The sequence below is a fragment of the Microplitis mediator genome, chromosome 7 (assembly GCF_029852145.1).
Source record: "Microplitis mediator isolate UGA2020A chromosome 7, iyMicMedi2.1, whole genome shotgun sequence".
NCBI classification, from domain to species: Eukaryota; Metazoa; Arthropoda; class Insecta; order Hymenoptera; family Braconidae; genus Microplitis; species Microplitis mediator.
This window is the reverse complement of record NC_079975.1, coordinates 7,682,820-7,697,688: the sequence shown is the minus strand read 5'-3', so window position 1 is coordinate 7,697,688 and position 14,869 is coordinate 7,682,820. Positions and strand designations below refer to the sequence as shown.

The 14,869-nt window shown below is 26.6% G+C and overlaps 2 protein-coding genes across 2 annotated transcripts; both read left to right on the top strand.

Annotated features, from left to right (window-relative positions):
- Positions 1-486: 486 nt before the first annotated feature.
- On the top strand, positions 487-5,968 carry LOC130670815 (SWI/SNF-related matrix-associated actin-dependent regulator of chromatin subfamily B member 1). Its single transcript, XM_057474367.1, has 6 exons — positions 487-743; positions 1,821-2,314; positions 4,403-4,530; positions 4,626-4,938; positions 5,480-5,656; positions 5,741-5,968. The coding sequence occupies exons 2-6, from the start codon at positions 1,863-1,865 to the stop codon at positions 5,778-5,780; spliced, it is 1,110 nt and encodes a 369-aa protein (XP_057330350.1). The 5' UTR covers positions 487-743; positions 1,821-1,862; the 3' UTR covers positions 5,781-5,968.
- Positions 5,969-7,666: 1,698 nt separating this feature from the next.
- LOC130670816 (tricarboxylate transport protein, mitochondrial) lies at positions 7,667-13,606 on the top strand. The gene is made up of 4 exons (XM_057474368.1): positions 7,667-7,933; positions 8,209-8,643; positions 10,603-10,823; positions 12,743-13,606. The coding sequence occupies exons 1-4, from the start codon at positions 7,780-7,782 to the stop codon at positions 12,923-12,925; spliced, it is 993 nt and encodes a 330-aa protein (XP_057330351.1). The 5' UTR covers positions 7,667-7,779; the 3' UTR covers positions 12,926-13,606.
- Positions 13,607-14,869: the final 1,263 nt, after the last annotated feature.

Genomic DNA, 14,869 nt, shown 5'->3' with positions numbered 1-14,869 from the left:
CATGCGCGTGCGTTTGTGTGATTGGTTTAATACAAAAGCCAATTGCAGTTACGTATTATTTTCACTGTAATTTTTATTATTATTATTTTTTTTAATAGACTCGTTAATTATTTAATCATTTCACTTATTAATTTATAGCAATCATGATTATTTATTTGAATTTTTAAAAACATATTATCCCGCGCTTATTTTAAAAACTGCCAAAAAAACTTTTATTGATTGCTGATAATACGAAAAATATTTTATGGATTTTAAATATCATTAATTAAGAATTTTAATTAGTTATTAAAGTTTTTAAATTTAATTATTTGAATCTTGGGTCGGGAGAATATTTCATGTGTAAAATATTTATTAGTTTCATATTTGAAATTCTATTGATGTAAATTATTTATTTTACTTGGGATCAGAGTTTAAATGCGAGTTATCGCGGATCATTGATCTAGAAATAATTACAAGTAGGATATAATTATGCATACATATGTAGATTAATTGATAAGAACTTTCTATATTTTTATACACAGTACGTGTTTGCCGCTAATTTTTATCGGAGCTACCAACTTTGTGGAATTTAAAAATTAAAAAAAAAGTATTCAATTACCGACGCGTTGTTTGACAGACAGAGACTTAGTAGACAAAAGTTTGGTTAGAACCCGGGTATTATTGTCTAGATGTTACATTTTTTTAACAAGAACAGAATAATAATTAATAATTAAACTGTTGATATTCAAGTGGAAAAATTACTGGTAATTAATTTTTAATTTTTTGAAAATTCATACTTGTGGTTATTCAAAAATTATCCTCGTTTATCTGTCAATAAATTGATCTACTCTATAGGTCTAGGTTTTGTAATGTTTGTATTTTTAATTTTCGGTAATTTTTTGATAAAATAATTAATTTTTGTGATCCTGAAATTGGCAGACAATGAAAAATTTTCGGATTTAATTTTTCAAGAAATAAATTACAAAGAAATAGAAAAATTAAAAATATGCACATGTAGAAAATTTGAAAAACTAGAGGTGCAATTTTTTAAAATATTTTTTTTTACTTGTCACTTCGAAAAAAAATTCAAAAATTATTAAACCTCGACTAACGCGATCCTGAAATTGGCAAACAATGAAAAATTTTCGAATTTTTTTTTATGACACTGAAGTTAGCGGACGTCTAACAATTTTTGGATTTTATTTTAGACGGTAAATTAAAAAAAAAAAAAATTTGAAAAAATTGCACCTGTAGTTTTTTAAATTCCCTACAAGTGCATATTTTTATTTTTTATTTTTTTGTAATTTATTTGCTGGAAAAAAAATCCGAAAATTTTTAATTATCTGCTAACTTCAGGATCATTTTTTTTTTTTCAACAAATAAATTACGAAGAAAAAAAAAACTAAAAAAATGCACATGTAGAAAATTTGAAAAACTAGAGGTGCAATTTTTTCAAATAATTTTTTTTTACAATTTATCATTTTGAAAAAAAATCCAAAAAATATTAAATGTCGACTGACTTATGATCCTGAAGTCAACAGACAATTAACAATTTTCGGATTTTTTTTTTTTTTTTCAACAAATCAATAAAAAAAAAAACTAAAAATATGCACATGTAGACAATTGAAAAAACTATAGGTGCAATTTTTTCAAATATTTTTTTTTTATAGTTCATAGTTTTAAAAAAATTCCAAAGATTATTAGACGTCGGCTCACTGCAATATTACTAATTTTAGTATTCATGTAGTCACCATTAATTAATTAATTAATTAATTAATTAATTGACTATTAATTTTTCACTAGTATGATGTATAAACTGATAAAATTTATTGCTTGTTTAGATTTATCTGATAGTTCATCAGAGTAAATAACAAAAAGCCACAATGGCGTTACGTACATACGGAGATAAACCAATAAGTTTTCAAGTAGAGGAAAATGGAGAGTATTATTGTATTGGATCGGAAGTTGGTAATTACTTACGACTTTTTCGCGGTTCATTGTACAAACGTTATCCTGGAATGTACAGAAGATCAATTACCAATGATGAACGAAAGAAACTAGTTGAATTAGGTTTAAGTCAACACGTATTGGCCTCAAGTGTTTCTTTGTTAAGAGCAAGTGAAGTTGAAGATATTATTGAAGGGAATGATGAAAAATATAAAGCTGTTTCTGTACATTCAACTGAACCTCCAGCACCGAGAGAGGGAAAAACTAAAAAATCAATGGCCTGGGTACCTAGTTTACCAAATAGCTCTCATTTAGATGCTGTACCTCAAGCGACTCCAATAAATCGTAATAGAGTTCATAATAAAAAAGTCAGAACTTTTCCATTGTGGTATGTACCATTCGTTAATTTATTATTTATAATTATGATTGATATTTACATTATTTTTTCATGATACCAGCATCGAAACTTGAAGATTCGATGTCTCTACAGCCAGTCGAGAGAAGATAATTTCAGCCCAATGCCGCGAATTAATTTTAGCAAACGCGTAAATTGTGAATGCCTTCAGTCAGCGAGTAGAAACAAACTTGTTTCGTCCCTTGGGAACAAACAAATAATTTTTCTGCCCACTGACTGAAGGCTTTCGCAATTTAAACTCAGATACTTATCATTTGTTCAATAGTAATGTCAGCCCATTAATTTTATTTACGTTAATGACAGTTCTGACTGTGATTAAGTTTTATAAATATTAGTGTCAATAATAAATAGTATTTATCGTTTCTGCTTAATTATAAATTGCAAATGACAATTTAATAGTTGATGACATCATTGGTCTTAAATTAACTTGTATCTGACTGGCTGCTGACACTGAAACTTCAAGTTCCAATGCAGGTAATCATGAGAAATGTGTGTAACTCAGAATGAAACATGATTTCCGACTGCGGGTGATGTCAGCCAACTTCACCCTGGTCTGAAATAGTTTTTTTCATCCCTGGTACCACAATATACTATTATTTTGTCAAAAAAATATTATAAGACATGGCTTTTTTATCTAATGTTGTTCAGACTAGTTTTATACTTTACTAAAAATTTTTTTATAAATAAATAAATTTACCCTACCTAAGATTCGAAGCTAGACCAATCACACGAGACATGAAGCTTAGCCACGGTGGCTTATTGGAAACCATGTTTTTAATAAACTCTTAAGTTATTCATCGATGTTTGTCATCTTACATATCAATTTACACAACTAATTAATAAAATTTAAATATTTAATAGTTTATAGAAGTAGCTCTCGAATAAATTAATGTATTTCATATTTTTATCAATACCAATGAGAAATTTAATTTTGTTATTTATTTATTTAATATGCATTTCCGCAATTTATATTATGATACAAAATTCAATTATGATTAATTGATGAGCAGGGTAGATGAAGACGAAGAAAAATAATAACGTTATTTAGTATTTAAGTAAATCTTAAGTATACATCTTGAATGAGTGTAAATGTAGCAGACATAAAACAATTTTTAAATTACATATAAAAAAATTAAACAATTTAATTGATTAAATAAAAAAAAAATGTACTGATTTAAGAATTTTGTAAAAGTCCATTTTCTAATTTTTTTGTTAAAAAGATTTTATTTTATTATTTAAAAATTTTTAAAATTGTCAGATGTCCGCCAACTTTACTGTCATACTTCTTGAAGTACTCCAATGAACCTCCGAAGGATTCTATGTCGCCAGAGTAATTGTTAACTGGTTCTGTAACAATTAAACCGAAGACAGTTCAACCGCGAGTTCAACCGACGACACTTCAACTGAAAATAACCTGGACCCCCTTATTTAGGTGCCCTCTTATCAGGGATTTTTTGTCGGTTGAGCTGTCGCAGTTGAACTGTTTTCGGTTTAATAGTCGCGGCACCTTGTTAACTGTTTCAAGTCGCCTTATCCATGGGCTAAATTTAATAAATTGCTTTTTTGTAATGGATATGTAGACTAGACGGTTATTCCTTAAACCGGGTTTAGGGATATTCAGTTTTATTTTACTTAATATATCTGGAGATACAAAATACTCAATGATAATTTTATAGAAGGAACAAAGCTTTGTAATACAGATCTCGAGTTTGCAAGCTCCAAATTTTAAGTGCATCATATTGATCTTCTACATCTATAGTCACAAAAACAAATTTTTTTCTTAGTGCCATAATTTTTTTCAAACTTTTAATTATATCTTTCTTCAATTCCTTTTTTTTATTTAATCAAATAATAGCCTTACATAAGTTTCTGATTGTAATAAATATGAGAACGCATCAACTAAATTGAATAAATATTTGCTTGCCAAGTAATTGATGCTTCTAGAAATTTATTACTAAACTGAAGCAATAGTTTTCTTAAAATAAAAACTATGACCCTGGTCTGAAATCATTTTTTTCATCCCTTGTCACACAGTATACTATATTTATTATTATGTTTTAGCTTTGACGATACTGACCCGTCAGTTAATCTTGAAAATGCTCTGCAACAAGAAATGCTCGTTCCTATACGTTTAGATATGGAAATAGAAGGACAAAAACTTCGTGATACATTTACGTGGAATAAAAATGGTATATACATATTTTTTTTTTGTTTTTGTTATTTAAATATTTATTGTTAAAAGTTTATAAATGTATTGAGTTATTTAAATATTTAAAAATTTCAGAAAGTCTAATAACTCCAGAACAATTTGCGGAAGTATTATGCGATGATTTGGATTTAAATCCACTGACATTTGTACCAGCAATAGCACAAGCAATTAGACAGCAGATAGACGCATTCCCACAGGAAACTATTTTAGATGATCAGTGTGATCAACGTGTAATAATTAAATTAAATATTCACGTGGGCAATACATCATTGGTTGATCAAGTTGAATGGGATATGTCGGAAAAGGAAAATAATCCGGAAAAATTTGCTATGAAACTTTGCGCTGAATTAGGTTTAGGTGGTGAATTTGTCACTGCTATTGCTTACAGGTAAAATAAATAATTGTGTTTATTTAACCCTTTGTTCGTGTCGCTGCGGCGTTCCGCTGCCATGTATTTAATATTTCGGTGTCGCGAAGTATCATAACTATGATTTTTAAAAATTAAAACCACACACGTTTATACGACTAGACAATTGTCATTTTTTAAATAATTTTTTTACTAAAATAAAAATTTTTTATTAAATAAAAATATTGAAGAAAGAGATGAATTAAATGAGCAGGAAATGAGTCGCTGGTGGTAACTGGCAACACTGCGCAGAAAATCCAAACAAATTAAACGCCCGACTTTACTCGCGTCTACGACAAATCGCCGCTTCTCAGGTTTTCTAACAAAAAAAAATTAGTTTTTTAATATTTAAAATATCGGAAATAATTATCATTAATTCATTCGATACTAAAAAGTATAGTAGAAGAACTCATTAAATTTAAAAAGACTAGGAAATTTTTTTTTTATTTAAATAATCTTTTAACAAAAATTGCGGCGCTGCGGACAAAGGGTTAATTAATTAATTATTTATTTGTTTTTCAAGTGTGCGAGGACAATTATCTTGGCATCAAAGAACTTATGCTTTCTCCGAAGCTCCATTGCCCACAGTCGAAGTTCCATTTAGACCTCCATCTGAAGCAGATCAATGGGCACCATTCTTGGAAACACTTACTGACGCTGAAATGGAAAAGAAAATACGTGACCAAGATAGAAATACTAGGTAATTTTTTTTTATTTAAAATTTTCATTATTTTATTGTAATAAAATTTAATTAACAATTATTATTATTTTTTTTTAATACCAGGCGTATGCGGCGACTAGCCAATACAACACCAGGATGGTAAACACAATTAACCGAGACATGTACTGACCATGTACCATAAACATCAAGGATCTTATTACACTTAATATTAGCATTCAATCATTTAATTCAAATTTGTTTATTTCAATTTTATAAAATTATAGCATACGGAGCAGTCTTGATATTTTATATAAAATGCTCTGATTTTTCAATAAAATTTATTAATTCATACACTACTTTTATATTCACTAATTTTGCCTATAAGTAATTTAAGAATTGTTTGGAAAAGTTTATTATGTTGCAAGTTGGATTATGAATTCAATTTTAATTTCATATTCTTCTTAATTGTTAATTAAATGCAAGAGCTTGCAATTTTAGATAAAAGATTAAAATCTTGCAAAATAAGCAAAAAAAAATCGCTTCGATATGTTTGTTCTTAAAAAAAATTAATATACGATACTCTGGAAAAGGTTTTCATACGTTTTCAATTAAAGTACATATTTACTTAACACAGTTTTAAATATAATGCTGAAGTTAGCCGACAATTAACAATTTCCGGATGTTTTTTGCAACAAATCAATTTAAAAAAAAAAATAAAAATATGCACATGTAGAAAATTAAAAAAATTAAAGATGCAATTTTCTTAAATATTGTTTTTTTATAATTGATAGTTTTGAAAAAAATTCCAAGATATCGGCAAACGTCAGTATAATTTTTAAATCTGTGGTAACAAATTGCCATAAAATTAAAGTTTAATTAAATTCATTTGTAAGCCTAAATATTTATTTTTCCGCTGTCTCTTATTTTTTTCTGTGGCGAATAAAAATTATTAAAAATATAAATTTTAAAAATTCTGATAATTAAAATATATAATTTTAATGACATTATAAATAATTTATTAAATAAATTTTATTTCTTAAGCCTTTAGAATTTTATTTAAAAATTATCATCTAAAAAAAAACATTTTTTAAATAAAAGGAATTTTTAAATTCTGGTGAATGTAACTGACAGGTGTCAATTTTTAAAATTTTATAAGAAATAAACAAAATTTAAGTAGAATAAAAATTACAAAATGCATGACCCTGAAGTTAGCCAACATCGGACATTTTTTAAATTTGTGTTTATTTTTTTGTAATTCGGACGATTACTACTTCAGTCTAGTAAAAAAATAATTATCTTCGTTATAATTCAAAATTTAAATTTTGAATCATTTATTTCTAAGTTAGAAATTAAAACAAAAATAAAAAGTTTGCTCGATTTTTATAACATTTTTCAAAACTACACGAGTATTTTATGATTTTTTTTTATTTTAAATTCTAATTCCTGGAATTAGCCAATAATTTGATGTTTTTAAAATAAAAAATTATATTACTTTTGAAACAGATGATTTTTTTTTTAACTTATCGTTTTTAAAATAATTAAAAAATTATTAGACGTCAGTTAATTTCAGTATCACAATTTTTTTTTCAAATTGACAATTTTTAATTTAAAAAATTTCAGATGTCAGCTAACTTCAGGGTCGTAAAAATGCGTATTTAGATCTCTGAAAAATCAGTACGCGCATTTTTCAAAATTTCTTTATTTTAATCAATTTATTTTAAATTAATAAATTGTTTTATGTCTGCTACATTCACACTCATAAATTTTGAATTATATAAATTCATAAAATACAAAAAAAATTCAAAAACTTTCACAAAATAAGTGAGTCAATTGCACTAGAGCCTTTTATTATTCTAACACTCATTTTCTTCAATGAATAAAACTTGAATACGACATGTGTGTGCGCGTGTATATGTCAAGTGGTTGACACTTTTCACAAGGACTCGTACCAGCAACAACAGAATGGATGACGTGGGAGCAAGAATTTACATGGAGCGACAAATAGCTTTGAAACTACATTGACTTGGCTATAAAAAATTAGTGTCATGATGAAGCAAAAGAAAATTTAGTTTTAGTAGGCCTCCAGCATTTACCGGTTGGAGGTGGACAGGGTTAACCCAAGTATAAACCGCAGTTTGTTAACTTAATATATTTTTCTCAACATGGATTTTATATCATTTGCTCAATCAATGTCTAATTATAAAGACACTCCAAAAGGAGTTCCAGGTAATCCTTATCCATCAAGACCTTGGTTACAGGATCGTGCTGCAGCTGCTCCGGCTTCATCTAACGTTGGAGTAAAAGGAATTATTGCCGGTATTTTTTTAAACAATAATATTATTTTTTAAAAAGTTAAAATAATTAAAAGAATTTTCTTTAAATTTAAATATTTGAATTATAATAAATAATAAATGAAAGTAATTTTTAAAAATTACAAATGAATTAAATTATTAAAAGTAATAAGTAATTAATTATTACCTTGAGCTATTTTATAATGAATTAAAAAAGTATTATTGCGATAATGCTGTAATAAATTATCATATAATTATTCAATACAATTTAACATTACGTATATATATGTATATTTACAGGAGGAATAACTGGTGGTATTGAGATATGTATAACATATCCTACAGAATATGTTAAAACTCAATTACAATTAGACGGTAAAGCTGGTGCTGGTAAACAATACTCAGGTATATGGGACTGCGTAACAAAGACAGTAAAAACAAATGGAGTATTTGGTTTATATCGTGGCCTGTCTGTTTTAATTTATGGCTCAATACCAAAGTCAGCAGTGCGATTTGGTTCATTTGAAACAGTTAAAAATCATTTGGTTGATTCTGATGGTAAATTAAATGCACAGCGACGTCTCTTAGCTGGTCTCTGTGCTGGTATTTGTGAAGCAGTACTTGCTGTCACACCCATGGAGACGATAAAAGTCAAATTTATCAATGATCAGCGGTCAGCTAATCCACAATTTCGTGGATTTTTTCACGGTGTCAAGCTCATTGTTAAAGAACAAGGTGAGTTTCATTTTTTTTTAATCAAATGTCAGTTTTATTTTATTACTAGAAGTTTAATTAACGGTGGTGCAAAAAATATTTCATTATTAAATCCTTGAGATAATTAAATTCGCTGGTCACATTCAAATTTAAAATAATTCGTTATTTGTTATGTAACATATTTACTTAATATATATATTATATACATATTATCTAGACTTTGGTGTGAAATACTGATAAGAAAATATAAATCGGCTAATAAATATATATCTCATCTTTATCAATTTGTATAAATACATATTCTATGTCTAGCGAATTTCGTATAGAAGATAATAAATAATTAAAAATAAAATCGTTATTGAGATGTAGGTTTTACCTTGAATAATTAAATGGATTTTGAATAATTTAAAAAACGGATGAATGGTCAAAGTTCTTGGCCTTTTATATATTTCAAAGTAACGGAATACTAACGAAAAATTTATATATTTGCCATATTATCAATTTCTTAAAATATTTGAAAATTTGAATGCCTACCTAAGTAGCACAGAGACAACTTTAAGATGTCATAGAGATATCTTTTAAAAGAACAAATTTTTTTTTGTATCACAGCCAAGTTTTTTTATATAAATAATAAGAAATACGGATGTTGGTTTTACGAGTCATATATGAGGAATTTGCGTTTTTTTTTCCGTTTTAAGAGTCATTTCAATGAAAAAATCGTTTCGATGATGACTTATTTGACAATTATTTGTGATTTACTTTTTGCTGTCACTTGTATCGTCTTTTAATTAGACGTTTTTTTGGTGAAAAATTTATGATACTGAAGTTAGCCGACGTCTAATAATTTTTGGGTTTTTTAAAAGACGATAAATTATAAAAAAATTGCAATAATAGTCTTTTTAATTTTCTACATGTGCATTTTTTCAGTTTCTTTTTTTTTTTTTTCAAATTTAATTGTTCAAAATAAAATCCTAAAATTATTAATTGTCTGCTAATTTCAGGATCATGACAAATTTCTGTCAACATATTGGTAAACTATTCCTGGTAGACTAATCATAACTATAATTAAATAATTATACTATTTTTTATATACTGTATCTCGCTCTTATACATATATATATCTATGTATGGAACCCTATTAATGGCTTTGCTATTGGGTTCTTTGTTCATATAAATAAAATAAAATAAAAATATTGGTGCCTTTTCGATAGGTCAAAAAACTGATATTTTGTAGATCACACAAAGCCAAGTCTGATACTTGGGTACCCAAGTAACACTGAGACAATTATAAGATGTCATAAAGATATCTTTTAAAAAAACAAGTTTTTTTTTTGTCAAAGCCGTTTTTTTTATACGGATGTTAGTTCTAAAAGTCGTAAGAAATTTACGATACTGAAGTTAGCCGACGTCTAATAATTTTTGAATTTTTTTAAAAAAACGATAAATTTAAAAAAAATATTTCAGGATATTGCACCTATAGTTTTTTTTATTTTCTGAGTGTGCATATTTTTGGTTTTTTTTAAGTTACATTGTTGAAAAAAATTCAAAACTTTTTAATTGTCTGCTAACTTCAGGATCATAGAAATTCGCTTTCTTTTTTCCATCTTAAAAAAGTCATTTTAATTAAAAAATTATTTAGATGATGACTTATTTGATTACTATTTGTAATTTACTTTTAGACATCACTTGTAATGTCAAGTCTTGTAATCATTTATTTTTTCGGTAAAAAATTTCTAATTTGTGAAAATTTTTGTGCCTTATCGATAAGTCAAAAAACAGCATCAAAATTTGCATCTTATAGACGTCACAAAGTCACAAGTGTGTTACTTGGGTACTAAAAATAAAATGAAAATTTTATTTTCACATTAAAGTAAATATTTAATTTCTAAATATAAATAAAATTTCTGACGTAAGATACTCGACTGGAGTGCGGAGTCTATTTATAGATTTTAATAAACCAATTGAGATATAATTTACCAGGTATGAAAGGAGTATATCAAGGTGTTGTACCGACAATAATGAAACAGGGTTCTAATCAGGCTATAAGATTTTTTGTTATGGAAACTATGAAAGATTGGTATCGTGGTGGTGACAATAATAAACCGGTGCCTAAAATGATTGTTGGTTTATTTGGAGCCTGCGCTGGTGCCGCATCAGTATTTGGAAACACTCCAATTGACGTTGTGAAAACAAGGATGCAGGTAATAATCGATTGTTATTTTTATATTTTAAAATAGGAGAGCGGGATGACTCGGACCAGTTTAAAAAATAAATCTTTGAATTATTTTAAAATTTTAAACCAATACAAAGGACTTACGCATTTTTTTTAAGCAGAGACTCGGGTCTCGGTCATCACATGGGTCGGCTATAAATTTAAGTCTTGTATTAAAAATTAAAAATTTATATTTTGATAACAACATCAAATACTAGACTGACGTTTAAATAAATCAAAGACTATTTTTTTTTTTAATAAAAAAATAATTTATCAAGTTATATAATTTAGATTAATTTTTATATAATTTAGAAAAAGTATTGGTCAATTTTTTAATGTGCACACACGTGAGTCATATATTTATTATTAATAACATAAATAACAGTCGAAAGATCGATTAGTAAGACCTGACTATTTTGACCGATATGACCTCAGTTGATATTTAAAAAAAATAATAACATCAAATGGACCATTATTGATAATTATGTTATGACTAAAATTAAAAGTTATAAAGAAATATTCGAATATTAATAACATATTTTTGTCTTAACACAGAATTAATTAATAATCTTGCGGAAAAGATAACGATTTTTAGATAAAATATCAATAAAAATTGTTTATTAATATTTGTTTTATTAAAAATTTTTGAGTTTGTTGATTTAGTTGTTATTGAATAAATTGAAATTCAAAATTTATTGTATGACATATTTTTAAAAACATTGCGGGTCGGGCGATCCCTCGGGTTCTTAAATGAAAATTTAAATAACCCGCGAAAAAGGGTTAAAAGAGCGTTGGCTATTCTACACTTCAAAACGCGGCACAACGATGAACTTTTTTTGTACGTTTTTTAAACTTTTGAAAATTCAATGGAAACATCAATGATTGACTTGATACTATTAAAAAAAAGGTTCAAAAATAGTTAAAAATCAGTTTTTTCTGACCGTATTTTGTACTGAAAAAAAATGATAAAATTTATCACTTTTAATGGAAAGTCAAAAAAAAAGTTTACAAAAGAGTCTAAAAATATAAATTCATGCACAGAAAAATATGATTTCTTGACACAAATAAGTTTCACTCGCTCCAAAAAAGTTTTTACTTGTCTCGAGAAATTTTTTGCATCATGAATTGAATAAAAAATTTTCTTAGGTCAAGAAAAAATTTTTTGGGGCAAGAAATTTTTTTTAGTCGTAATAAAATTTTTGTTTTCATTTTATAATTTAATAATTTGGACACTAGCGCAGTATATGATTACCTCCGAATCAATTATCTAGCAAAAGTAAAGCAAGTTAACAACATTTCATTTTTTTATAAAGTGATAAACGGTCACATTGATTCACCAGAAATACTCGAATGCTTTGAATTTGTCTGTCCCAAAACAGGCCTACGACATAGCCGGCTGTTAAATACCGAAAAACCCTCAAAAAACTATGTCCGTTCTGGGCCTATCAGCAGAATAGTCAATTCAGTCAATGCGATTTGTTCAGACGTGAACTTATTCGGTTGTCCCTACGAATCTTTTCGTACGATCGTTAAAAAGCTGCTACTGGATTACAACAAACCATCAACCCCTTACGTGCAATCTGTTGTTATTAAGTATTTATCTTACAATCCATCGCTCAAAGTGTAAATTTTGTATAATTATTTATTTTTCTTTTCTCTTTTTTATTCTTTATGAAACTTATTCATATATAGTGCCGATTGGCGTAAATAAATAATGCGAAATATTTCTTGTACCAAGAAATGCTTTTTTTCTGTGTAGCATCGAGTCTTCTAGTCAAGAAATTTTAAAAAACTAGGTCATTGTGTCTCATTTTGAAGTTTAGAATAGCCCGCGCTTTTTCAAAAAATTTCTCACACGGAAATACTGGCTTCTATATATTTAAAAAATTTTTTAAATTTATTTCGCAGGGTTTGGAAGCTTATAAATACAAAGGAAGTTTAGATTGCGCCGTACAAGTGTGGAAGAAAGAAGGCCCAGGTGCATTTTACAAAGGAACTGTACCGCGATTAGGAAGAGTGTGTCTGGATGTTGCTATTACATTCATGATTTACGATTCATTCATGGATCTCTTCAACAAAGTATGGCCGTAAACTAAATATATTTATCTCATATTTTTATGACATACTTTACATACAAAGTGCTCCTATACGAACAATCGTGTCAAAATACAGCTCAAAAACATCGACATATTTTGAAATAATTTATTGCCAAATCTTTGATAGTAGCGACAAAGATTTTATACAAATAATTTACAGAGTAAGATATTATATAAAACAAATAGTCAGCTTGAATTTTATTATTTGCAACCGGGGTAACTTGAACTTTAATTAATAATCGAGTTGTATAGATTTTTTTTTTCAGTATGCGATAGTATAAAGAAAATAATGTAAATGTGTGAAAAATATTTAAATTTAGGAATATATTAATGATACTATCTATAGATAGAACCAAAGTTCATCTTGCAATAACTTTTTGTTCATGAAAAAAAATTTTTTAAGAGATTTATACAAAAATATTTTTATTACTAAGTTAATTAATTTTTTTTCTACGATACTACGAATTAAAATAAAAGAAAAAAAATTATTTTATAATTAATTTATTAAGGAAAAAAAAATACAAATTCATATAATTTTTTCTCTTTGTTATAAACTTTTGTCATCACATATTAGTATTCATAAGGAATGTAAACATATTGTAAGAAAGTAATTGTTGAGACGATGGACTTTTAATTAATTAGAAGAAACGTCTAGTAAAAACATTCCGCAAATCATTCCAAACTAATAAATCAATTGGAGATTTAAAATTAATATTTTAATGAGTTTATGGAGCAATAAATTATTTAGTAATACTGCAATAACTTTTTAAATTTTTAAAAATAATCTTACTATCGTCAGGTCATCGACAATCTCAATTAAAATATTAATTTTCGATCTTTACGACATACTAATATATTATGAAATGTTTCAATAGATTTAAAAATAATTATGTATATACAGATTTATATTTGCCATATCACTAAATCGTTATTACAATTATTTCAATGCTGTTAATTTAAAAAATATACAAATTACTATAAATTTTATTTTATATTTACACATTATATTTTCAAGTTAAAGAATAAATCCTAATATTTATAAATAATATGCGAGTATATTTTAATTTTACTTGGTTGCCCGATAAAAAATACTCAGGTATCATCATATATGAATGTTTAGATCTTAAGTTCAAAAATGACTTTATCTGATCTTGTATAATCATATATGATAATTTATAATTTTGTTTACAGAAGTGATTATATATGGTCATATATGAATGGTTGGATATAATCATGCCTGTTCATATATAATCAGATAGTCCATGTTCTGTATTTTTTCTCAGTTGTATTCATATATCGACAGATATGATTATATCTGATGATACAGAACATATATGATCATATTTGAGTATTTATCTCTGGGAAATTTCATTGTGTCAAAAGTTACTTTTAATAATTCATGCAAAGATATTATCTTGTTTAATCACATATGATATCATATACAATTACTTCTAAATATTTTTCTCCGGGTTATTACTTCTATATGATGGTAGATTTGCAGATATTATCATGCATGATCATATATATCCATACTTGATGTGTATCTGGTCATACATGAATATATAGGATTATATCTGAGTATTTCTTACCATGCAGTCATATATTTATTTCAATATGATCATATCACAAATTCATATCTGATCATTCTTGGTAATATTTGAGTATTTCTTCCCATATATTCATATATTTATTTCGATATGATTATGTTTAAATTGATACATGACCATATCATAAATTTATATCTGATCATATTTAGTCATATCCGAGTATTTCTTCCCATTTATTTCAATATGATTTTGTTTAAATTCATAAATACCATAACATAAATTCATATCTAATCATATTTGGTCATATTCGAATATTTCTTCCCATGTATTCTTATATTTATTTTATTTCAATATAGTTATGATTTAATTCATACATGACCATATCATAACTA